Source organism: Schistocerca piceifrons, chromosome 7 (genome assembly GCF_021461385.2).
Source record: "Schistocerca piceifrons isolate TAMUIC-IGC-003096 chromosome 7, iqSchPice1.1, whole genome shotgun sequence".
In the NCBI taxonomy this organism is placed as follows: domain Eukaryota; kingdom Metazoa; phylum Arthropoda; class Insecta; order Orthoptera; family Acrididae; genus Schistocerca; species Schistocerca piceifrons.
Genome location: NC_060144.1, coordinates 467,019,750 through 467,046,854, shown reverse-complemented (window position 1 = coordinate 467,046,854; position 27,105 = coordinate 467,019,750). Strand labels below are relative to the sequence as shown.

The window sequence follows — 27,105 nt, the reverse complement described above, 5'->3', positions numbered from 1 at the left end:
CCCTCTATATACTCCTTCCACCTTTCTGCTTTCCCTTCTTTGCTTAGAACTGGGTTTCCATCTGAGCTCTTGATATTCATACAAGTCGTTCTCTTATCTCCAAAGGTCTCTTTAATTTTCCTGTAGGCGGTATCTATCTTACCCCTAGTGAGATAGGCCTCTACATCCTTACATTTGTCCTCTAGCCATCCCTGCTTAGCCATTTTGCACTTCCTGTCGATCTCATTTTTGAGACGTTTGTATTCCTTTTTGCCTGTTTCACTTACTGCATTTTTATATTTTCTCCTTTCATCAATTAAATTCAATATTTCTTCTGTTACCCAAGGATTTCTACTAGCCCTCGTCTTTTTACCTACTTGATCCTCTGCTGCCTTCACTACTTCATCCCTCAAAGCTACCCATTCTTCTTCTACTGTATTTATTTCCCCCATTCCTGTCAGTTGCTCCCTTATGCTCTCCCTGAATCTCTGTACAACCTCTGGTTCTTTTAGTTTATCCAGGTCCCATCTCCTTAAATTCTCACCTTTTTGCAGTTTCTTCAGTTTTAATCTACAGGTCATAACCAATAGATTGTGGTCAGAGTCCACATCTGCCCCTGGAAATGTCTTACAATTTAAAACCTGGTTCCTAAATCTCTGTCTTACCATTATATAATCTATCTGATACCTTTTAGTATCGCCAGGGTTCTTCCATGTATACAACCTTCTTTCATGATTCTTAAACCAAGTGTTAGTTATGATTATGTTGTGCTCTGTGCAAAATTCGACCAGGCGGCTTCCTCTTTCATTTCTGTCCCCCAATCCATATTCACCTACTATGTTTCCTTCTCTCCCTTTTCCTACACTCGAATTCCAGTCACCCATGACTATTAAATTTTCGTCCTCCCTTCACAATCTGAATAATTTCTTTTATTTCATCATACATTTCTTCAATTTCTTCGTCATCTGCAGAGCTAGTTGGCATATAAACTTGTACTACTGTAGTAGGCGTGGGCTTCATATCTATCTTGGCCACAATAATGCGTTCACTATGCTGTTTGTAGTAGCTTACCCGCATTCCTATTTTCCTATTCATTATTAAACCTACTCCTGCATTACCCCTATTTGATTTTGTGTTTATAACCCTGTAGTCACCTGACCAGAAGTCTTGTTCCTCCTGCCACCGAACTTCACTAATTCCCACTATGTCTAACTTCAACCTATCCATTTCCCTTTTTAAATTTTCTAACCTACCTGCCCGATTAAGGGATCTGACATTCCACGCTCCGATCCGTAGAACGCCAGTTTTCTTTCTCCTGATAATGAATTTACAATATCATCACATCCTGGTATCATGTTAACTAATTAACCCTAAGTAAAAACCAATTACATTAAAACATTCAGGATTGAATAAATTACAACTGTAATAATAAGAATATGAAATCATTGAAAAGGTTGACAATTATCTAAGCATTTATGGTGCAATTATGCTTCTATATTTATGATAAAGGGATAAAGAGGGATGTCTATAGCATGTTAATGGTTGGATTAAACATGCTGCATTTCAGGTGCTAATTCATACTAATGATTACAAGCACAAAATTATCTCTCTAATACAGGACTTGGTCTACAAGAAGTATCCAATCATTACAGTAATTAGGAAAATCATTTCTATGTTAAGGAGCTCGGGTTCATTATAGGAAGTGAAGAAGCAATTGTATCCCAGACCACCAACAATACCACAAGTGTATGGACTTCTGAAAATCTGCAAGGAAGGGGCACCTCTTCAGCCAATACTTGACACCATTAATGTACATAATCATGGACCAGCCAAATACACTCCTGGAAATTGAAATAAGAACACCGTGAATTCATTGTCCCAGGAAGGGGAAACTTTATTGACACATTCCTGGGGTCAGATACATCACATGATCACACTGACAGAACCACAAGCACATAGACACAGGCAACAGAGCATGCACAATGTCGGCACTAGTACAGTGTATATCCACCTTTCTCAGAAATGCAGGCTGCTATTCTCCCATGGAGACGATCGTAGAGATGCTGGATGTAGTCCTGTGGAACGGCTTGCCATGCCATTTCCACCTGGCGCCTCAGTTGGACCAGCGTTCGTGCTGGACGTGCAGACCGCATGAGACGACGCTTCATCCAGTCCCAAACATGCTCAATGGGGGACAGATCCGGAGATCTTGCTGGCCAGGGTAGTTGACTTACACCTTCTAGAGCACATTGGGTGGCACGGGATACATGCGGACGTGCATTGTCCTGTTGGAACAGCAAGTTCCCTTGCCGGTCTAGGAATGGTAGAACGATGGGTTCGATGACGGTTTGGATGTACCGTGCACTATTCAGTGTCCCCTCGACGATCACCAGAGGTGTACGGCCAGTGTAGGAGATCGCTCCCCACACCATGATTGCCGGGTGTTGGCCCTGTGTGCCTCGGTCGTATGCAGTCCTGATTGTGGCGCTCACCTGCACGGCGCCAAACACGCATACGACCATCATTGGCACCAAGGCAGAAGCGACTCTCATCGCTGAAGACGACACGTCTCCATTCGTCCCCTCCATTCACGCCTGTCGCGACACCACTGGAGCCGGGCTGCACGATGTTGGGGCGTGAGCGGGAAGACCGGCCTAACGGTGTGCGGGACCGTAGCCCAGCTTCATGGAGACGGTTGCGAATGGTCCTCGCCGATACCCCAGGAGCAACAGTGTCCCTAATTTGCTGGGAAGTGGCGGTGCGGTCCCCTACGGCACTGCGTAGGATCCTACGGTCTTGGCGTGCATCCGTGCATCGCTGCGGTCCGGTCCCCAGGTCGACGGGCACGTGCACCTTCCGCCGACCACTGGCGACAACATCGATGTACTGTGGAGACCTCACGCCCCACGTGTTGAGCAATTCGGCGGTACGTCCACCCCGGCCCTCCCGCATGCCCACTATACGCCCTCGCTCAAAGTCCGTCAACTGCACATACGGTTCACGTCCACGCTGTCGCGACATGCTACCAGTGTTAAAGACTGCGATGGAGCTCCGTATGCCACGGCAAACTGGCTGACACTGATGGCGGCGGTGCACAAATGCTGCGCAGCTAGCGCCATTCGACGGCCAACACCGCGGTTCCTGGTGTGTCCGCTGTGCCGTGCGTGTGATCATTGCTTGTACAGCCCCTCTCGCAGTGTCCGGAGCAAGTATGGTGGGTCTGAGACACCGGTGTCAATGTGTTCTTTTTTCCATTTCCAGGAGTATATATAGCTAAATTTCTAAAACCTCTTGTGGGACACAGTACTCATTGTGTAAAGAATTTGGCCAATTTTGTGAAAGTTCTTTAGGGCACACCATTCCAGAGGGTTGGCCTGCTTATGAGATTTGATGTTACATCACTCTTCATGAAAGTACCTCTTCAAGACTCTTGGATCAACATTTTGAGCTTCAAATGGATAAACTTTCAAAGCATCACTGACTGTCTCCTACTTCAAGTGGAATGGGGAGTTTTTGGGACAAATTGATGAGTTTACAAATCTCCACATGGAATGCTTTGAGGAGATGGTACTTCATACTGCCTGTAAATAAACCCGAGCACTTATTCCACTATGTCGATGAACTCTTTAAGCTGTGATAACATGGCAGACAAATATTTAATGAGTTTTGCGACCATCTTAATAGCATCCATCCAAATGTTGCATCCACTGTGGAAGTAGAGGAGAAAGGATGTCTGGCTTTCTTGAATACCCCTAAAAAAGAAGAAGTCAGATGGTGCACTAGCCTTCAGTGTCTAGGAAGAAGACCCACACAGACATGTACCTATAGTGCCAACCATGCTAATACCTAGTGCACACATCATCTGTAAAAAAGAAAACCTCCCAGCAAAGCTACAACACATGATGGAAGTGTTCTGTAAAAATAGGTACAGTGGAGCATAGATTAGAAGGGTGTCCAACAAAAAGATAATGTGCTGCAAACTCAGAAGAGAGGAAGGAAACAAGAGGATCATTCCCTTCTTATTTGGGACTGCTCTCAGCCAAAATTGTGAGGCTGCTTAGAAAATACATCAAAACTGTCCAGCCACTGCCTAAGATTACAGAGTTCCTTGACTCTGCAAGAGACCCACAAAAACTGAGCATACCAAGCATGTATAACATTTCATGTGAATTTGGTCACGAATGCATTGGGCAAATGCAGTGCTGTATCTCAAAATGTACAACTGGGAGACAGAGAGAAATCAGCAGCAGCAGAGCATAATGAAACAAAAATCTCACTTCTGACTTTGAGAACACGAAGTTGCTATGCCAAGGAACCAGCTTCAGGACAGGAATGTTAAGGAATACATAGAAACATGAATGTACAAGAGCCTGGTCAACAGGAATGAAGGTTATCAACTTAGTTCAGCATGGAATCCCATGTTACTGATAATATGATAAATGTTCCCAGCACTGCCCAGAACACAACATACATCTGGAGTGCCCATGCAGAGATTCAAGCATGGCCTTTGACCCATCCTTCACCCATACAACTGCACCTCCACTGCCCCTCCACACTCGCCACCCAAACATGACTAGCCTCACGCAGCCGGGTGGTGGGGCACACTTATAGTATAAATATTGTGGCATCCACAAATCTTGACAACTTTGCAAGAAGATTATGAATATGACTCTTGTTGAAATGTCATGACATCTTAATATTGTCACCCAGCTAGAAACCAAACAGCTTATCACCCCAAAATGTTTAAGAATACAGGAATGAGGAAGACCCATCTATTATTAGAAATTGGTTGCTTATCTCCACTTTCATAAATGGGTTTTTACTAACACATAATTCAGTCTTTCAGGAAAGACATCTTGACTTATCAACTGGTTACAAAGATACCTCATGTAGAATGCTGCCAGGACAGCAAAAGATCTTAGTGTATTGACTGAGATATAAGAATTAATGCTTTCAGTGACCTAATAATTTTTTGAGCTGTCTTAAACAGCTGATTTGCCAAAACTGGTGTCTAGCTGTAAAGTATGCAATATCTGTCTGAGTAAGTCTAATGGCCCTGCTTTTGAATGTCTAATTTTTTGTCCCCATGTTTTCAACTATTGTTAGTTAGAGTAAACTGAATTTAGTGAACAATAATTTGAATTTAACTTCAGTTGTCTCATTGCTGCTGTCATCAGGGAATTGAATATCATTTTCTTTACTTACTTTATTCATTTAATGCTTATTATAGCTTCAGATTGCCTTTACTTTGTTCCGGGAATTTGGGATGTTTTGGGTAAATTGCATGGTTTTGCCATTTTGATGACACAGTCAAGAGATTTGCAATACTACTTGCAATGTAGCTTCATAACTTGATTAGAGCTAGTCCTCTGAATTAAATAAAGTTCTCTCATCCATGCACAAAATACTATGATCCTGTATGTTAGCTGCCATTTCTCTCAGTTTCCATTATAACTGTCATCTACCTGTTGTGAAGGGGAACTACATTCACAGTGTTGTACAAATATTTGTAAGAAAGAATACCGTCCTTCAGTTACTATAGGCCATGGTTAACTTCTTCTCATTGTTCATTCAGTATATTCCCTCTCAACAGTTTAACTACATTTATGATTTGGCTGAAACTGTACTTTTTCTTCCTTAGCAAAACCTGGTTGATAGAGACAATTGATTGCTGCCATTTGACCATCATTGTCAGGTAAACCATTTGTTACATGGCCCACATCTATGTAATGAAATGTAATTAGATTAAGAAATTGCCAACCATTATTGTGCCATATCAAACACTCACAGGGAACATTACTAAGGGGAACAAACCAAAGCTTGACATCAGTAACTGAAATGATTACTGACGTCTCCACAAACAGTGATTTCCCCCTTTATTTCTGTTGGGTCTTATTAATATTCTCTCTGAATGATTAATGAAATTTAAAACATTTCTTGTTAGAGGCTTGTATATTTTCAGAACCACTATCTTGTATGTTTCCATATGCACTAAAGTACAAAGAGCACTTCAGTACCCATTTGTATTGGTGCCCTGGGATTGGGAGTAAACAGTAATAAATGTCAGAAACAAAGCAGAATTTGATAAGTGTAAAAGTTAATCTGACACATAGTCTGACAATCTGTGTGCAGTGGGAACATGAAAAGCAAAGTGATTCCACTCATTATTGAAACCCAGGCAACAGGTTCAGGGTAGGAAAGGATCAAACATCAACATGACCTTTGTCACCTTCTTTAGTGGCTGCCTGAGAAGTTTCTTGGCAATCCGGCTGGGGTACATGCTTTGTCAAACCCAAATTGGCCCAGCTAAACCCCGCTGCCAGGCACTGCTGCTCAGCCCTCCTCCTTCTGTCACATACCATTCACAACACACCCGTTGCTATAGTGAGCCCCCACCTCAACCAGGAAAACCAAAGATAAGTCACAAGGGAGGTGACTATCAATACCGGTGCCAAAGGTAGTTAGGCCAGCAAACCGAGCCGCCATGGCTCAACCTCCACCTCCTAAACCTAAAGACGTCCCCCCCACCCCTTTTTTCTGTTTTCTCTGAGGGAGGTTCTAGGGCAGTACTTAATTCACAAGTTTCACCTGACTCAAATGGACCCTGAAGGTCTTACCAGTAGTCAACTCCATGGCCCTAAGATTGAACAGGTTGAAGAGTTTAACCATGACACACGGGCCCCCAAAATGCGGGAGACTCTCATCCTTCCCCGCCCGGCCTACAAAATTCTTAATGAAATCTTTATTGCCAACCCTGCCCTGGAAAGTCTTCTACCCTGATTACATTGACAGGCTTGCCACTGGTGAGCCAATCCGATGTTCCTCTTGGCATGCTCCCAGTTCTTCCTAAGTACACCAGGAGTAATCAAGGTTGGCAACAGATTGTTCGTATTCCATAAATTAGAAAGGGGCAAGTTAAGGGGGTTGGAGAACATAAAGGTGGCAGGGACTGATCCCGTGGCCTCATGCTTGGCAGAATTAAATGCAAGTTTAAGCCAGGGGAGGGAAGTGTACCACTTATTAGGAGCCCTAGCATGGTAAATGCTCAAGGCTGCCTTGAGATTTCTGTTTACCCTTTCAACGAAGGATGCCTGTGGATAACATGGGGTAGTGGTGACATGCTTGATTGCCTGATTAAAGCAAAAACCTTTAAATTGCTTAGAAGTGAAAGCTGGGGCATTGTCACTCACCAAGGACTCTCAGAGGACTGAGCCAAGATCTAATGTTAACCAATTGCTAGATTGTAATGGATGCAGTAACTCTGCAGGTAGGGAAGAGCCAAATGAACTGGGAAAAGTCATCCACAATGACAAGTGTGTACCTATTGCCTCTCGTAGTCTGAGGCAGAGGGCCTATAAAATCTATGAAAATTTTGTCCAGAGGATGCTGCTCCTGTTCGGATTGCAAAAAACCACGAGGTGAACCAGAATTTGGTTTGCCCCTCCTGCGCATCTCACATTGCTTGACCAAGCATCGTATGTCTCAATACAAGGATGGCCAGATAAAGTTAGCCTGCACCTTGGTGAGGGTTTTATATAGTCCAAGGTGAGAGTCGTGGAAGTAGCAAAATAGTGAGGGAACTAATTCAGCCAGTAGGCATATCTTGAATTCTGGGAGTTCTCCTACTTCCTTGCAAAAATGCCCTCCCTCAGGAAGTACTTGGGCAGAGACTCCCCCACTACCAACTTCCTTCTGATAGGACCCCATATTGGATCGGCATCCTGCTTATCCTTCAAATTGAAGAATAGCTGGGGTGCCTCTGCCAAAATAGTATTTACGACGTTCTGGAGTTCCTGGTGTTGGGCTCCTAATTCACTATCTTCTCAAATAAATGTGTGGCTAAGGGCACCAGCTACCTGGTTGAATCCCCAAATGTATTTTACTTGGAAGCAGATAGCCGATATCTGAACAGCCCAGTGCACAATTCTACCAGTCTTGTGTGGCCTGGCCAAAACCCAGCTAAGGGCTTGATTATCCATTTCCAAAACAAATTGCTTATGTTCCAGGTAAAAGCTGAACTTTTCCAGGGCAAGCAACACCGCTAATGTCTCACATTCATAGACAGAGTAGTTGAGTTCCAGACCTGACAGCTTCCTCGGGGGCATAAGATAATGGACATCTTTCCCTGTTACATTCTTGAAGCAGGACCTTGGCAATCCCGGCATGGGAAGCATCAGTTTGTAGAACAAAGGCTTTTGCAAAATTTGGAACAGCCAAAATGAGAGGGCTGGTAATCGCAGTCTTAACTGCTTCAAATGCCCCTTACTGACTCTCTCCACACGTAAATTCAACCCGCATCTTACGCAAAGCATTAAAGGGAGGGGGGTGGGGTGGGGTGGGGGTGGGGGGGGGGGTGGGGGGGTGGAGGGGTGGCCAGCTGTGCAAAGTTGAGGGAAATACTTCCAGAAATAATTTACTATTTTGACATACCTAGTGATTTCCCTCTTATTCTTGGGTTTTTAATATTTATTTCTCTCCTGATCAATCCTTATTTCCATCAAGAGAAACCAAGTGTCCCAAGATTGATATTTGTGGTGTGCACAAGGCTCCTTTGGAAGACTTACACCATCAAATCTGCCACCCAAAATTTAGATAAAAGGTGGGAGAGGTGTTCAGTAAATGAACAACTATAAAACTACAATGTCATCCAAATAATTATACACAAACACACAAACTTCAAATCTCCCAAAACCACTTCTTGTAAATGAGATAAAACAGCAGTGCCAGTAGCTAACCCAAGGGGGATCTCGGTTATACTCAAAGAGATTCCAGTTGGTGCAAAAGGCTGTCATGGGCTTGGATTGTTCTGCCTAGGGAATCTGATAGTAGCCCTGACTGAGATTCAGAATTGTAAAATACGTTGCACACAAAAACCAAATGAAGCAGTTATGAACATCAGGTAATGGGATTGATTCCATAATACCTTTCTTATTGAGAAGCTGATAGCCAATGATGGTTCAAAAATCCTGCCCCTTATCCTTGGCAAAAAGAGAAATATGGAAGAAGTGTAGGGGAAGTAGACAGCGTGATCACCCCATCCTGTAACATGCCTTCATCCTTTTCCGTCAAGATCCTCATCTTAGGAGGCAACAGTCTGTAAGGAGAGACTGACAGACCAGTACATTGTTGACTAAGTGGATTGTGTACCGTATTTACTCGAATCTAAGCCTCACTTTTTTTCTGGATTTTATAATCCAAAAAAACCACCTGCAGCTTAGAATCGAGTGCAAAGTAAGCGGAAGTTCTGAAAAATGTTGGTAGGTGCTACCACAACTAACTTCTGCCATTGAATATATGTAGCACTACACAGGCATTCTTTGCAGGCACAAAGATAAATTTTGGTGCCAAAACCACTGTGTCAGTAAATAAATTTAAAAAAAAGGTGGAAGACGAGCTTTTTTTCCTCCGTCCCAAGTTTCGACCACTGCATTTTCATACATTATCCATCAAAGTAAATACAAATTCCGTATTGTTCATCTTTGAATGTTGCAGCGTTTCAATGTACTACAAAAATCTGACTGGCAAGACTGTGAGGTATGTTTGTCAATATAGCCAACTCTACGTTCTGAATTTTTTTTTTCCTACCTGTGAGAAGAGATGGTTGCTAATAGGAACTTTTATGAATTGTGAATCACATGCAGTATTCTCTTCACCATAAGAATAATATGAATATAAACATTTTACCACGTATTCTTTCGTGTTTGCTGCTATCTCATTTAAATTCTGTCTGCCTAATAAACTACGAAGCTAGAGTGAGACAACAGCAATCATGTCATGTTTAAATTCGTATTATTCTTATGCTGAATAGTGATACAGTCAGAAATGAAGTACGGCAACTGACTAGGTTTTTAAATCTAAGATGACTCTCATTTCTGTGCAGAATGTAATGTACTAAAGAGGCGTCTGCAAAGATTTTCAAACAGAGAAAAATTTTCGCTAAACTCTCCTTCAGAACATCTTCTATCATACGCAGTCTATTATTTGGTTCTTGTTGATCATTATCAAAGAAAGCAGCAGTGTAAGTAACAACAAATAGCAGTCTCTTGCCATTGTTTCACTAATGAGACGATTCCTCTCTCTCTCTCTCTCTCTTTCTCTCTCTCTTTTTTTTTTTCTTTTGGTAAACGGCGGTAGCACACACAAAAGCAAGCCATGCTGCGAGCGGTGACAGGCCATAAACACTCATTATCAGAATGTGACAAACAATGCATGACACAGTACAGCAATGCATCTTCAGCTTAGAGTGACGTAAACACCTATAACAAAGAGGACGGCACCTATCAGATCAAAGAAAAATAAGCAATCAATTCAAATCAGATGAAGCACGTGAAAAAGGAAGGGTACCCGTATAAATACGGATGGAGCTCCTGACACACAGCAATGGCTACCTGGTAAAGCTTCACTGCTAAGCTTACGTCTCGAACCAAACTACTGTAGCTGTATCGTCATTCATTTGACCGAAATTGTGTCTCATATTACAATGGACCAACTTTGTTTCGATTTGGGGGTGCGGCCTAAAACTTTTCTCTCCCCTTGAATTTTGAGTCTCAAATTTCAGGTGCGGCTCAGGTTTGGGAATTTTTTTTTTTCCTTGATTTCGAGTCTCATTTTTTAGGTGCGGCTTAGATTCGAGTGCAGCTTAGATTCGAGTAAATACGGTATTCGACCATATTGGTAACACCCAATTTATTGGACAACATCTCAGAATATTGTCCCAACAGCTCAACTACCTGCCTTGCCTGATCAAGCGGTAGGTGACTCAACTCAAACCCAGTGCCGTCACTACTGACTAAATTAACCCACGAAGGGTGATGGCAAGAACAAAGGGAAATCTTTTGAGCTGGTGAAAATTTAAAGAAAATAGCACCACTCACACAGTCAGAGACCAGACCAGAGCGCTGTATGAAATCACAACCCAATAGTAAACGTAATTTAAGATTCTTTACCAAAACCAGATCAACCAGCCAAGAAAAATTCCCAACAGACAAGCTGCCAGCTGCCCCGCACCTTACCCACTGGAGGTAACTCCCCCCCCCCCCCCCCCCCCATCGGCTGCATGACATCTCTGAGTGACAGGACACGGGGAAGAGAATTTACACAAATGGTGGAAACCCAAATACTCCCAAGGCCAGGCACCTGGGCACTTGCAACTCCACCTTTTATGGCACCATCTGGTAGATTTAGGATGTCTCTTAACAGGATGCTCACGCACTAAATGATCTGGCGCTCCACAACGATAACACCGTGTGTAATCAGAAACCTGATTTACTGCTTGTGCACTTGGGTTTCATTACTAAAGGGCAACATCCGCATTCCACCCTCCCTCTCACATTGTTCATCTAAAAACGAAACTGCCTCTATAGAGTTAATCAGGTCTCAAAACTGATCAAAAGTACTAGGCCAGTGGGAAAAGTTCAAGCAAGAGTGATCCTGAGGAGCTGACACTGCCATATGCATACATTCAAAGTACTGACTTAACATTTCTGAGTCCCTTGCACCCTCCAATAAAACTCATGCTCCAGCTCAATGTGCTTATATACAGGTAATTTACTATTTAGAATCTGCATCCTTAATTGCTGTAAGGTTCCCTGTTGCTGCAAGACTTCAGAGACTACAATACTCAAAAAACTCCTTATTAACAGATATAACAAGGACAAAATCACAGAGTGAGGCATGCATAATGCATCAGCATGAGCCTGAAAATGTACCAACAACCAAAGGACTTGCTGGACGTGAAGTAAGCTCTTGACTGCCAATTCTGAAATCTCACTAAGAAAACCCAAGATAGTGTTTGGTAGTTTACCAAAACGACCCAAGAAACTACTGATTCCTTGAGCTTCAGTTTCTCTACCAGTGACTGGCTGACCATTCAGTGAAAGTTCCTGCTCAAGACCTGAACTGCCCCCCTCTAAGCTCGAGGACACTACCCAGAATTGTAGCTCACTGAGTCTATCAGCTAACTGCTGCTGGAGCTGTCTATTGGAATCTTTAAGATCTATAAATCCAAGATTGGCTAGATGGTTCCCCAGGTGAGCTAAATGTGCCTGCAGCTGACATATTTGTTTTGAGGTGGGCTGACTCGCCTCAAGAAATGAAATATTACAGCACATTCCCTCCAATGCAGCGGAAATATTGGAGAGAAGGTCACCTAACTCACCAAAGGTGTCTGCGGAGGGTAAAAGGGGGCAACCAACCGCTGCATGCGGCTGGGTCGCTAACTTGGGTATGCTTCCATCTACAGGAAGTCCACAAATTCACAGTTCAGAGAGAAGATGTTCGCGTTTACGGTGGGAAATCCCAGGACATGCTCTGGAGCTCATAGCAGAGGAGAACCCCCTGAAAACAAATAAAAGTTAAGTGCACTGGTACGAGTACCGTATTCTGAACTACGTAAGGTGAAAATGACAATCGAGCCAGGAGTGAAAATACGAAAAATCCCCCCCCCCCCCCCCCCAACCTCCTTTAAGCTAGCAGATCATTCAGTTACCAATTGAAACCCAGGCAACAGGTTCAGGGTAGGAAAGGATCAAACATCAACACGTGGAAGGGAGACCCATCAGATAGTTTGTCGTTTGCATCAAATTAACATTTGTTTAAGAAAAACATACTGATCAGTTAAATTCCAGATTAATAACAAACTGAAAACCATCTGAATTATAGCGACCTGTAAAGTGACAAACTACTGAAATTTACCAATATAAGCAAAATAAAACAATTTTCAATTAACACAAAGCATCTGAATTTATAACAGTAAGAATGAAATTTGAATCTTAATTTACAAAAGTTCATGAGCTAACTCCACCAAACTCCACAGCCTAAAACCCTGGCAGCAGTCACTCAACCTAGGTATAGCTCCAAGGAACAAGGCAACTGCTCACATTTTGCTAGGTATGGCAGACGACGTGGCAAAGCACTCCCACAGCAATAACTTAGACCTCGGGCTTTGGGCAGGATGACACCAAGGTAGTGACCCAGAAGTCATGGCTACAGTCACCCAGGTAGACTTGTGTGTTTTGCAGTCAACTGTGAACATGAATCACATGTGAGGCAGCAAACTGTAACAGAATATACACTCACAAATGATGAGACTCGCTTTAATGAGATAAATACAACTCGTATCCACACACACACACACACACACACACACACACACACACACACACACACATATGCCTTTACAAGGCTTTTAATAAGATCAGGGCAAACTCACTAAGATTGACAAAGATAATTAGAATGGATTTGGTCGTATACAATAAATACATGCGCCTCTGTCTAGGTAAGATGATAAGCGAGTACATATAACTGACAAGGTGCAGGTACAAACAGAGCAGTTGCAGTTAAACCCTTAAGCAAGGCAGAAAATTACACTCAGTAGTATCCCTACATAATTCAATTATGACTAAAACCCATCAACGTAGGTTAGAGTGAATACACTTTACTAAATTCCAATTAGATTTCAAATTCATACGCTGTACCTGATACAGTACCATGATATTGCCACCGGGTACAGTGCCACTCTTTGGTGTTACCACTTCAATTCATAACATCGTACCCCAATTGGGTGCACACAAGCTGTTTACCAATTAACAGAAACAGGTGGCTTCAAAGAAGATGCACTAACAACAATTGGCCACTCTCAAGCCAAGGCACACTGTGGAACAAACAAATACATATTATTCACTGAACACAACACAATAATATTGCACCAATTTTCCTTTAAACAATAATGTCCATAGGCAGTATGTTATGGTGCAGCCTCTACACCATGAATTATCCTTTTAACTCCTCTTCAAATAACAGAAGGAGGCCCCTATTACCAGAGCTCCAAAGCACGACCTTCATCATCTTCTTTAGTGGCTGCCCAACGTTCAACAAGTCGCTCGGCGATCCAGCTGGGCACATGCATTGTCAAATACAAATCGACCCACCCAAAACTTGCCACCAGGCACTGCTTCTCCAGTCTCCTTCCACCATGTGCCTCCACCTCAACCAGGAAAACCATAGATAAGTCACAAGGGAGGTGACGATCGACTATTGATATCAGTGCCAGAGGTAGTCAGGCCAGCAAACCGAGCTGGCATGGCTCAATTACCATTCATGTTAAAGTGTGGAAATTACTTCGATCTTGATTAGACTCTTACAAGCACTCCTGGCTAAATGTTAGTGTGTGAGATTTACAATTACCTTACTGACAGATCTGAAATTCTTTAGGAGAAGGATGTTGATCTGTGCAGGAGTTTATAGTCTGTAATTATTTTTCATCACTGGATCCATAGAAAGCTTTCTATATGAATGACCATTTCCAGAGAATAAGTACATGAAATTGATAGGTCTGTATTGCTGTCATCAGTGGTTTCCCTTGATCTATTGCTGGTAAATGTATTTGTTCCCTGGTCTTTGCATTTGACAGACTAACTTATCCCAGCCAATATGACAGAAAGCAAGAGCTTTCAGTGTAATAAACAACACAGCAATCAGTTAGTCCATTTGCGAAAGAGAAACTTTTTCAGTTTTTGTATCTTTGTTGGGATATTTGCATTGACTTTCCATTTCTTTCAGAGCCTCATATGTAGCATAGTTTCTTGAACTATAATTTTGACAAATTTAAAATGGGAACCTAGTTCAGTGAACTATAGGACATAATTGGTTAACATTCATGTAGCATTGCAATCTAATCCCATCTTCCCCCAATTATCAATGGGATAAATTGTTTCAACATTTCGTTGTTGGTTACTTGTATATGACTAATGTTAGAATTTTACTGTAGCAACACACCAACAGCTTACAAATGCTACAGTCTTCTGTCCTTTTTTCAACTTAGATAAATTGTGTTGTTAATTCAGGATAGCCATTGTTTTTTTTTTTACATGCAGTTATTCAGAGAGCTTCTGTGCCCATATGGCATCTCATCATGGCTGTGTAGCTTACAGACATATGCTAATGATGTAAAATATTAGTAACAATAATAATAGTAATAACAATATGTGATTTAATTCTGTAGTAACTGTGTATCAGGGATAATGCAAAAGTATTCTCCATGCTAATTATTTTGTTTCTGTTTTGTTGAAAATGATTTTTCCTTTGAAACAGCTACATTGTTATTACTATTAAGGACTATTTGCATTTTTTTCCTTACATTCACAATAATTTGCAATTGTTACCTCTTTAGCTCAAATGCTGTGGAATGACACAACCATCAGATTATGAAATGTCATGGTGGAAACTGAGAGATATTGGTCAGAATGAGCTTATAGTTCCCCTGTCTTGTTGTATACTGAAAAACAAAGATGATCCTGGGGCATTTCTTGATCCTATACCACAGAACAACTCGCTCTGCCAGTCAGTAGATGAGACCATCAACAATAAAGCACGACATACTGAGGTAAGACAAATACTATCAATTTTTAAGTGCACTGAAAAGTGTCAATACCACTAAGTTTTAGGAGCATACATATATTTTAATGCAGTTTGTGTCAGTATATTTTCTTCTTACTAAAATAAAGTAGACTATTTTGGCATTGTGTATTCAGCTGGCACAACATAGTAGCTGTACAGGTGTGTGTGTGTGTGTGTGTGTGTGTGTGTGTGTGTGTGTGTGTGTGTGTGTGTTTCTAACCTATTTACACTATGCCAAGATCCAGAACTTTCCACACAATATTTAAAAGATCAAATTGGTGTAAAAATGAATACTGTGATATTGAGTGGAATAATGACAATGTTATGAAAAGGATATATTGCTTCCCACTATAGATGCTGAATTGCAGGCAGGCACAACAAAAAGATATACATTATTTGAACATTTGGCCAAAAGGCCCTCTTCTAAAGTAGAAAACATACACACAATCACACAAATGCAACTCACGCACACATGACCACTGTTTCTGGGTGTTAAGGCCGGGCTTGTACACCAACTGCACTTGATGAGAAAAACAACAGAAGGATGCTGTATGGAATTAGGAAAAATAAGGGAAAGGAAAGCACTTACACAATGCTGGTGAAATGGTGAAGTGGATAAATAATAAAGCATCTAGAGAAGATAGGGAAAAGATGGAAAAGTACTTTGACAAACAACCAAATCTGTGGAAAAAAAACAATGAAAAAGCGAATACTAGTAAATTTGTTAGACTTGGATATGGAAGAAGAGAAACATATTATTATGTTGGGAGTGGAACTAGCAGTTACAAGAATGAAAACAGGAAAGACAGCTAGGATAGACAAAATAAGTGTGGAGATGGTGAGGGCAGCCGGACCTACTGGGTTACAGTGATTATATAGGTGGTTAAGATGCATATGGACTCAGAAACGTATTCCTGAAGAAGGGGCAAAGGGGATAATAATTTCAGTGTCCAAGGAAAAAGACAGAAAAGTAAATAGCTATTGAGGGATCACAATCATATCAAAAGTAGCAAAAATAATGGAGAGGATACTGAACAGAAGATTGAGGGAAAAAGTGGATCAGGTAGTAGAGGAGTAGTATGGCTTTTGGCATGGTAGATCAACAGTGGACCAAATCTTTAGTATGAAACAGGTCATGGAAAAGCATCGGAAGTATAGAAAAGATCTGGGCTTAATTATGACATATAATGGTGTCCCCAGAGAAAAGGTGTGAGAAACCTTGAAGAGAAAGGGAGTTGGGGAACAAACAAGTGAAATTGCTCAAGTAGTGCATGAGAAAAGCTTCAGCTGTGTCCAGACCCAAGTTGGAGTAACTCATTGGTGTAGGAATGTTATGGGGTTGAGGCTAGGAAATGAAATGAGATGTCGTGTGGCTAGGGCTTCTCGTCGGGTAGACCATTCGCCTGGTGCAAGTCTTTCGATTTGACGCCACTTCGGCAACTTGCGCGTCAATGGGGATGAAATGATGATGATTAGGACAACACAACACCCAGTCCCTGAGCAGAGAAAATCCCTGACCCAGCCGGGAATTGAACCCGGGCCCTTAGGACTGACATTCTGTCGCGCTGACCACTCAGCTACCGGGGGCGGACAGGCTAGGAAATATAATGTCAGCACTATTATTTACGGTTCTGAAGGATGAACCTGTGTAAAAGACAAAAGAAGACCATAGAGGAAAGGAGTTAAAGTTATTGCTATTTCCTGAGGATATGTTGTGGAGAACCAACAGTATGGATGTACCAGAACAACTAGACAAACAACTAAACAAAAAAAAAAAAAAAAAAAAACTGAGAAATACAGCATGAAATTCAGTGTGAAGAAAAGCAAGACCATGATGGTAAACAGAAGTGACAGAGAAGGGAAAATACTAATTAATGTCAGTGGACAGCAAATTGAAATGACTAACAACTTTCAATATCTGAGAAGTGAGGTAATCCAAAATGCAAGGATGGAGGTGGAAAAGTGGTAGTGGATACAATAACACACTTTATCATTGTGTAAGGATTTTAGTCTGTGGAAGGGAGATGCCAGTGAAGTGTAAGGAACTGCTGTACAAGATGTATGTTATGCCTATATTGACATATGTATTGGAGGCCTTGACAATGAGAAGAAGAGATGAGAGTAGAAGTCAAGTCAATGAAATGCAATTCCCAAGAAGTATGTTAGGAAAAATGAAGAGACAGAGTGAGAAATGAAGTTTCTGAGAAAGAAATTGGAGTAGAAAAATTCAGTTATGGAATTGAGAGGAGTAGGTTAAAACAGTTTGGACATATAAAGAAAATAGAAGGTAGAAGAATACAAAAACAAATCAGGGAAGGCAAATCTGAGGGCAAGAGGTAGATCCAGAGAAAACGGATTGACTGGACTGGAAAAAACAGGTGCAGAAGAAGAATTGCGGAAAAACAGGAAAACGGAGAAGCAACCCAGCCTGATACTGGATAATGGAGATGTAATTATAGCTAACATAATATAAATATAAAATAAAAATGAATAACTGAAGAAAGTGATTCGAACACTACAGTTAAGGTGCAGCAGTGGCAGTATGATTAGAATGTCATGCATAAGTTGGCTGCTTTCCATTCTTTCTCATATGATTTTGAGGAAAATATTTGGTAAATGAAAAAAAAAAAAAAAAAAATAGAATAAATAAATAAATAAATAAAAAGCTTATGACCTCTTTTGTCTCTTTCATGATGAACTGCCTGTCTTTTTGTAATGTTCTTAGTTATTGTGATTTTCCAAAATTGAGTAACCCACTGCACAAAATTTGAATTGTTTGCAATAATAAATTGGACTCATTATGTTTTATGCTTGGTGCATGTTAGGTCATGCATTTGCTACATATGCAGTTTAGATAAGACACTGAAACAATTCAGCCGGCCAGAGCGGCCGAGCGATTCTAGGTGCTACAGCCTGGAACCGCACGATCACTACGGTCACAGGTTTGAAACCTGCCTCGGGCATGGATGTGTGTGATGTCCTTAGGTTAGCTCTGTTTAAGTAGTTCTAAGTTCTAGGGGCCTGATGACCTCAGAAGTTAAGTCCCATAGTGCTCAGAGCCATTTGAACCATTTTTCTGAAACAATTAATTGCACCTACCTCCAGACTCAAGAATGCAAAACTTCTGTATGAAACCTCAGACAATACAGTGAGAGTGAACTATTCTTAACATCTATTGTATTTTATAAATGGTGAAATATATCAAAACAAGTTTAATAGCCAGCAGAGATGAGAGAATTTTGAAATTTGCTGGACAAGTGAAACCATCTTATCTGCTAAGATATACTAGTAATTGCAGAAATTTTTTAATGTAATAATATAATTTTTAATAGTTATCAATAGCTGGTGAAGTGAGAATTGGTGTGGGTTTCCTACAGTGTATGTGAAGAAATTACTAGTTTATTTTTATACTGACAAGTTATTGACCTGTCTCAATCTCCATTGCTTGCTTGCTGATTCAGGATTCCATGTCTTGCTGAGGGATTCCACCAAAACTGCAACAGAAAGAATAATTTATTCTTGCCTGACATGTTACTCTTTTTTTTCTTCAGAGACCCATTATCAGTGGCAAGTTTTGAGTAACACTTTCACTTCTCTTTCTGTCATTTTAGAAATTAACTTCTTTTACCAAAATGGACATGGAGTTTACAAATTTTTGCCTAACTAGCATGTTAATGCAGTAGCAGTTGTGATAGCACCCTGAAACAATGTTTTGTTAAAGAAGCATATGGAGAAAAAGCATGTCAAAAGCTTATGAAAAAAGCTTTGATTTTTATTTGGTCCTGCAGAATACATGTTGTGCAAGTAGTTTACTGTTAATATAGGGCCAATCAAGTCAAATAGTATGATATTACATGAACATTTTGTACACAAAAGTTTTAAATATCACATAGGTACTATTTTAGCTATTTTCTTCATTGTTACTATAAAAATAAACTTGTGTGTTATTCACTTTTCTTCCTTCAAACCCATTCCAGTTCTCATGTTACATGAAAATCATGGTAGACAGGAGAGTTTTACGTATCAATCATATGGCAAAATACTCTCCTCTTTGTGTGCTGTTGTTTGCTAAAAATCTTTTCCTGTACCTTGAACTGTTTATGAAATGCAATGGATATTATGAGTGGATCACTCTTGCTGTGTAGTTTTATCACAGGCAAAAGTTAGAATGCCAGATATGAGCCATTTTCTCAAAACTGATGATAAATAAAGACCTCCTCCAATGTTAACACAAAACTTTAATCTCTTTATATGCAAAGGATTATGATTTAACATGCAACTCCTATTTTTCACTGAAAATTTTGTGCGGTGAGTTACTTAATCCTTTAATATCTTAATAATTGCAACTAAATAATACATATTGTAGGCTTTTGTACTCAGAAAACTTCACCTTGGCTTGATTAGTTACCCCAAAAACATTATTGTGTATGACATTATGGAACAAAAGTGAATAAAGTGTGCTAGCATTTTTACTCTTATACCACCTATGTTTGATTGCATCTGTAATACAAATAATAATTTATTTGAGTGTTTTGGCAGTTCTGTGCTGTGGTGTGCCACTTCCAGTTGAATTTATTATTGAGTCATAATTCTAAGAATTTTACACTGTCAGTTTTTTCTATGTGCCTGTCATCATATTTTAGACATGTACTCAGGAGGAGGGGGGGGGGGGGTGAGAACCCCTTAAAAATTCTGAATTGCATGTAGTTTTCTTTTCAAAGCTTTGTGGTGATGAATTGACTAGGAACCATTTATTAACATTCATGAACATTTCATTAATAGATCTTTATCATGTACAAACCAAATGGATTGCATTTGGTAATGTTAATGATGAAAAGTGTATGTAAGGAGAAGTAGAGGCCCTAACATGGAATCTTGTGGAACACTCAACACATTAGTTACCACTTGGATGGTGACTGATAGTTTAACACAGTACTATTTTCTTTCAGTGCCCTTTACTTGCAGTCAGAGAAATTAGATTTGAAACATTTTGTGGTGTTTTCTGTTACAGTGTAGTATCCTAATTTATTTGAAAGTGTTTGTGATTCATGGAGTCAAATTCCTTTGAAATAACAGAATATAGCAGTGGTCCGTAATTTATTGCCAAATGAATTAAGTAATTCTAATTGTATGTGTAACAACTTCTCATTATTAGAACCTTTTCAGAAACAATGATAATATATTATTTGCAGTCGGGATGTTGAGAAGCCACTTGTGTATTACCTTTTCTAAAATTTTTGATATTGCTGGCAAAAGTGAAACTGGATGGAACTTTGACAGCATCTCTTTACCTCTTTTCTTATATGGGTGCTTAACTGCAATATGTCTCAGCTAATTGAGGAAATGTTCTAGTGAGAAATGACTGGCTACACAAATAACTTAATATGTTACAAAATTCAGAAGAACACTCTTTCATTAATTTTATTGATATTTTGCCATAAGCACTAGAATTTTTGATTTTCTATATCTACATCTACAAAAACACTCCACAAGCCTCTACACAGTACATAGTGGTGGGTACCTTTTAAAGATTATAAGGTGGAGATTATTTTACTGGCATAGTGAGTTACATTCATATTACTGAAGTTATCTGTAATGGTTAGTCTGTGATATTCCATGGCAGCATCTACAGTAACGGTTATGAAACTGAAGTTATCTCTAATGGTTAGTCTGTGGTATTCCATGGCAGCATCTACAGTAACAGTTATGAAATAGTTGTTACAAAGCTTTGCAACGCTATGCTCATATGTTATCAATGTATCATTTACTCCTAATACTACCTGCTAGTTTTCATCTCTGATTCTACCTGTCTCCTCCTTCACTACATTCCATAATGTCTTTATTTTGTTACCTAATGTGCCTATCTTTTTCTCATGTTGCATTTACTCTGATGCCTGTTTTACTAAATTCAGTATTCTGTTGCAGGTTTTGAAATGAGCTATAGCATTAACATAAGACATGTTTCTAACTGACAGACACAGTTTCCTTTTTTTCTTCTTGATCATCAATCCAGATGGTGGTTTTATCTAGGGTGATCCAATTCATTGACTGAAGAGATTCCAATAATGGTTCATTGATTTACAGCAGATGTCAAAAACCTTCAGGATTTTGTGGATTGTGCAAGTTATTTATTTGGTTGGAACTTCAGTTATACTTGCACTTTCTTTTTTAATGCGCAGAATACTCTTGAGAAAATAGTTAACTAGTCTGAAGGGAGATGAAGGAGAGCACAGTTTAAAAAAATGCTTCTGGTGAGGGGGCACTTGTCAAGGTACAGGAAGGAAAAACATAAATGACTCCGTTAGTGGCTGATAGAGTCATTTTATTAGGACCTAAAAGATTGTTGTAGTCTGCTTCAGTGAACTCACAGAGTGATTTCAGTTTTTCAACATGTGGAGTGTAAGTACTAAAATGTTGGAAAATGTTACCAACTAGGAGCTGTAGATCAGTGAGTAAGCAGTCTATGTCAGTTTGGACACCTTTATGATTTACACATTGTGAGAAGGAGCCCTAGATGTATTATGTTATTTGCACTGTTTGGTCCAACTTATAATAATGTTTTTACACTTCCTGTTCTTCTTTCCAGAATTAGTATTTGTGTTGTCAGCCAAAATTGGCCGCCTTTTTCTTTTTAAGACTGGATATTTCTAAACACCTCTGAGGCATGAAAGCCAAAGAGGCTGCACTTTTATCACTGCATTTCAACTCTGGCACTCACACTATGCTGCCTTTATTTGGTATGTAACCCTAACCACTGAAAGAATCAAATTGAAATCTTTGTGGCTGGAAGAATCATCCTTCAAATAAGCTGTATGTCTTGCAGTTCCATCTATTTTTCTTCCATATCACACTATGCAATCACATTCATGATGATTGATTTGGTTTTGTATTCGTAGTGTCCTGCAGCCTGTACAAAGTTGATGAATTGCATTATTTGTGTGTAAATAGACAAGACTCCTTGTTTTTTATTGTTTATTTGCATTTTGGCTGGATTGACAAAGGGCTACATCCTCATCTTCAGTGCTCATGTAATTTATTATTGTGGCTCCATAGAATTTTAATAGATTTTCATTAGGTTTCAGATGAGGCAGTGTGCTTTACAAACTGAAGTAAAACTTCCAAAAGAATCTACAGATATTTTAAGAGGGTCTAACAATAGATTATACAATGGCTGAAGATGGTCATCTACTAAATTAAATATTTAACCAAAGCCTTAACTAATACACACAAAACTATTGTGGGGTCATTCTTCTAATCAGCCATGTCCTCAACTGTATCATAATGCGAGCATGTTATTATTATGGCCTTGTTGTTTTGTGGTCTTCAGTCCAGACACTGGTTTATGCAGCTCTCAATGCTACTCTACCCTGTGCAAGCTTCTTCATCTCCCGGTACTTACTCCAACCTACATCCTTCTGAATCTGTTTAGTGTATTCATCTCTTGGTCTCCCTCTACAATTTTTGCCCTCCACGCTGACCTCCAATACTGAATTGGTGATCCCTTTATGCCTCAGAACATATCCTGCCAACCGATCCCTTCTTCTAGTCAAGTTGTGCCACAAATTTCTCTTCTCTCCAATTCTATTCAATACCTCCTCATTAGTTACATGATCTACCCATCTAATCTTCAGCATTCTTCTGTAGCACCACATTTCAAAAGCTTCTACTCTCTTTTTCTCCAACCTATTTATTGTCCACATTTCACTTCCAGACATGGTTACAATCCATACAAATACTTTCAGAAACGACTTCCTGACACTTAAATCAATACTCGATGTTAACAAATTTCTCTTCCTCAGAAACCCTTTCCTTGCCATTGCCAGTCTACATTTTATATCCTCACTACTTCGACCATCATTAGTTATTTTGCTCCCCAAATAGCAAAACTCATTTACTACTTTAAGCAATTCATTTCCTAATCTAATTCTGGCAGCATCGCCCAATTTAATTTGACTACATTCCATTATTCTCATTTTGCTTTTGTTTATGTTCATCTACATCCTCCTTTCAAGACAGTGTCCATTCCATTCAGCTGCTCTTCTAGGTCCTTTGCTGTCTCTGACAGAATCAAAATGTCATAGGCAAACCTGAAAGTTTTTATTTCTTCTCCATGGATTATAATTCCTACTCTGAATTTTTCTTTTGTTTCCTTTACAGCTTGCTCAATATACATATTGAATAACATGACGGATAGGCTACAACCCTGTCTCACTCCCTTCCCAACCACTGCTTCCCTTTCATGCCCCTCGACTCTTATAACTGCCATCTGGTTTCTCTACAAATTGTAAATAGCCTTTCGCTCCTTTTATTTTACCGCTGCCACCTTCAGAATCTGAAAGAGAGTATTCCAGTCAACATTTTCAAATGCTTTCTCTAGGTCTACAAATGCTGGAAACGTAGGTTTGCCTTTCCTTAATCTATTTTCTAGATAAGTCGTACAGCCAGTATTGCCTCACGTGTTCCAACATTTCTACAGAATCCAAACTGGTCTTCCCCGAGGTCGGCTTCTACCAGTTTTTCCATTCGTCTCTAAAGAATTCGTGTTGGTTTTTTGCAGCCATGGCTTATTAAACTGGTAGTTCAGTAGTTTTCATGTCTGTCAACACCTGCTTTCTTTGGGATTGGAATTATTATATTCTTCTTGAAGTCTGAGAGTATTTTGCCTGTCTCATACATCTTGCTCACTAGATAGTAGAGTTTTGTTTGGCCTGGCTCTCCCAAGGCTGCCAGTAGTTCTAATGGAATGTTGTCTACTCCGGGGGCCTTGTTTTGACTTCGGTCTTTCAGTGCTCTGTCAAACTCTTCACGCACTATCATATCATCTTCATCTACATCCTCTTCCATTTCCATAATATTGTCCTCAAGAACATCGCCCCTGTATAGACCCTCTATATATCTTCCACTTTTCTGCTTTCCCTTCTTTGCTTAGAACTGGGTTTCCATCTGAGCTCTTGATATTCATACAAGTGGTTCTCTTTTCCCCAAAGGTCTCCTTAATTTTCCTGTAGGCAGTATCTATCTTACCCCTAGTGATATGTGCCTATACATCCTTACATTTGTCCTCTAGCCATCCCTGCTTAGCCATTTTGCACTTCCTATCGATCTCATTTTTGAGATGTTTGTATTCCTTTTAGCCTGCTTCAATTACTGCATTTTTATATTTTCTCCTTTCATCAATTAAATTAAATATTTCTTCTGTTACCCAAGGGTTTCTACTAGTCCTTGTCTTTTTACCTATTTGATCCTCTGCTGCCTTCACTATTTCATCCCTCAAAGCTACCCATTCTTCTTCTAATGTATTTCTTTCCCCCATTCTTGCCAATCGTTCCCTAACGCTCTCCCTGAAGCTCTCTACAACCTCTAGTTCTTTCAGTTTATCCAGATCCCATCTTCTCAAATCCCCACCGTTTTGCAGTTTCTTCAGTTTTAATCTACAGTTCATAACCAATAGATTGTGGTCAGAGTGCCTTTAAACATTCTTTGTTTAAAGGGTGAGTATTTCTTTGTTTAAATTGCTTAAGTATTTTAATATAAAATATTGTTTTGTAGCATCAGTTATCAAGTTTACTGACATTAATTTTGTAACTCCACAATAAATCTTCTTACATAGTAAATTATAATGTGGAAGTGAGACTACGATTTACATACTATATTCAGATCACTTACTGTTGCTCCATGTCACCATGGCTAATATTGCGATTATCAAGAACATGGTTTCACTGTACTGTTATGAGAATTTCATATCTGTTTCCAAGCCATCATTGAATGCCACACTCTTTTAAATATATGCCGACAATGAAGGACACAGGTTAAGTGATTCAAACATGTCATATTCCTGCTCATGCCTTTCTGTTCGCAGCACATTATCTTAATGTAATGCCTACTAACTGCTGAGAAAAGTTATACCTAACAGGTCATAGAAAAATCCAACACATTAACTACAAAACTCTGGCAAATGGGTATTCATATATCCAATAACAGGTCATAGCTAGTGAGGTAGCATGAGACAGTAAGTTTATAAAATTCACTCACAGCGTTATTGCACTTTATGACCAGCATGCTACCTGGAATTCAGTTAGATCCATGCATGACGACAGTTTTATGAGATATTGATTAAATGAGAGACTGCACACAGAAGATTTAAGCAAATTCCAACTATAGAATATTCAAGCAAGTTCCAACACTTGAACTTTATGAGGACTACATGAAAATGTAGAACAGAATTTTAAAAAAATACCATTTCCAAAAATTAGGTATATCTTTTCTCTTATATATTAGCAAGTCAAATCCGGCAGGGCTTGCAGAATAAGCAGTGCAGTCTGTGCCCAGAAAGCCAGAGTCTGACGTTTTTATCAGAAAATCTCCAAACAAACAGCTCTTAAGCTGCAATAAATGGAGTTTTCACAACCACAGGCAACATTTCTGCAATAGGCATGTTTTCTTGAACCTGGAACAGTGGAAACTCCAGGTGAGAATATAAAAAATGTAAGAAAAAGATAGATTGCTACTTACTGTAGAGATGACACATTATGTTCCAGACAGGCACAACTAAAAGACACTTACACATTGGCTTTTGGCCACAACGTTCATCAGAAAAGAAAAGATTCACAAATTCATTCACACAAGCAAGCACTTCATGCATGCATGATCGCCATCTCTGGCAGCTGGGACCAGATTGCTGTGACCAAAAGCTAATGCATAACCATCTTTTAGCTGTGCCTGTCTGCAACTTAATGTGTCACCTTTATGGTAAGAGGGAATCTATATTTTCCTTAGTTTGTTAAAACTTGTTTATAGAAACATATTATGGAAACTCCACATTAGAAGCTCTGCCAAAATCACGTATTATTCCAGTTCTTAAGGATATCGTCAGTCTTTCTCTTGTGTTAGTAAGTAACCGACTGAGTGAAAACAAAGCTAAATTCATTTATAAGAATACCTAAGTATTTTAATGAAATATAATCAGCCAAATAAAAGTGAATCTTCGTATTACCAATAGTATCAAAATTTTTGGAGTACAATGGTCATCATCAGATCCAGAATTACCATAACCTGACAATAGCGTTAATCAAACTGAGCAACAATCTCAGGTAATAGCTACACATGAAGCAAACATTTTAACACTGAAAAATTTCAGTGAAGTATTTATTTTGGTATCTTACTTTTGAAATCAAAATGGTTGTATTTATCAAACATTGTATGTCAGCTGCCTAATAAAGATACAACAATTCATCCTTGAAAAAAATAAAAAATAAAAATAAAAATAAAAAACCCATTAAGTCAGCCTTTGGTCCTCCTTATGCTCAAAGTGTTTGTAACTAGTTAAGTGACGTAATTTTCACGTTCTCTGTCTTCTTCATTGATTTGTTAGCCACTAGAGTTCTCAACACCTTACATAGTATCTTAAGTAGTTATCATCATTCCAAAACTACAGTACATGGTTTGACTCCTGTAGCATCTCGGCATTACATTTTCTGTGTCATCTTCTGCGCCACAGCCACAAACTAAACCACTAACCACTAACCTGTGACTTATCCACAACTGTGCTGTATTGGCAAGTAGATTGACACCTTTTATCATTGGAATAGTTTTTCCTTGCAATATCCTGACTATCTTCCTCCTGTTTCACAGTGAGCAACTATATACAGCTCATTTTTTAACATTTTCTGTTTCGTTCATGTAAAAAATGGAGCTTCTATAGCATTATTTCAGCAACCTGGACGACTGAAT

At 39.6% G+C, this 27,105-nt stretch overlaps 1 protein-coding gene across 1 annotated transcript in view; it reads left to right on the top strand.

Moving 5' to 3' along the window:
• LOC124709018 (CD82 antigen-like) overlaps nt 1–27,105 on the top strand; it is a 66,133-nt gene that overhangs the window by 27,414 nt on the left and 11,614 nt on the right. Inside the window, exon 3 of the mRNA XM_047240665.1 lies at nt 15,149–15,361. Coding sequence (XP_047096621.1) covers nt 15,149–15,361 — 213 coding nt within the window. The remainder of the gene's footprint in view (nt 1–15,148; nt 15,362–27,105) is intronic.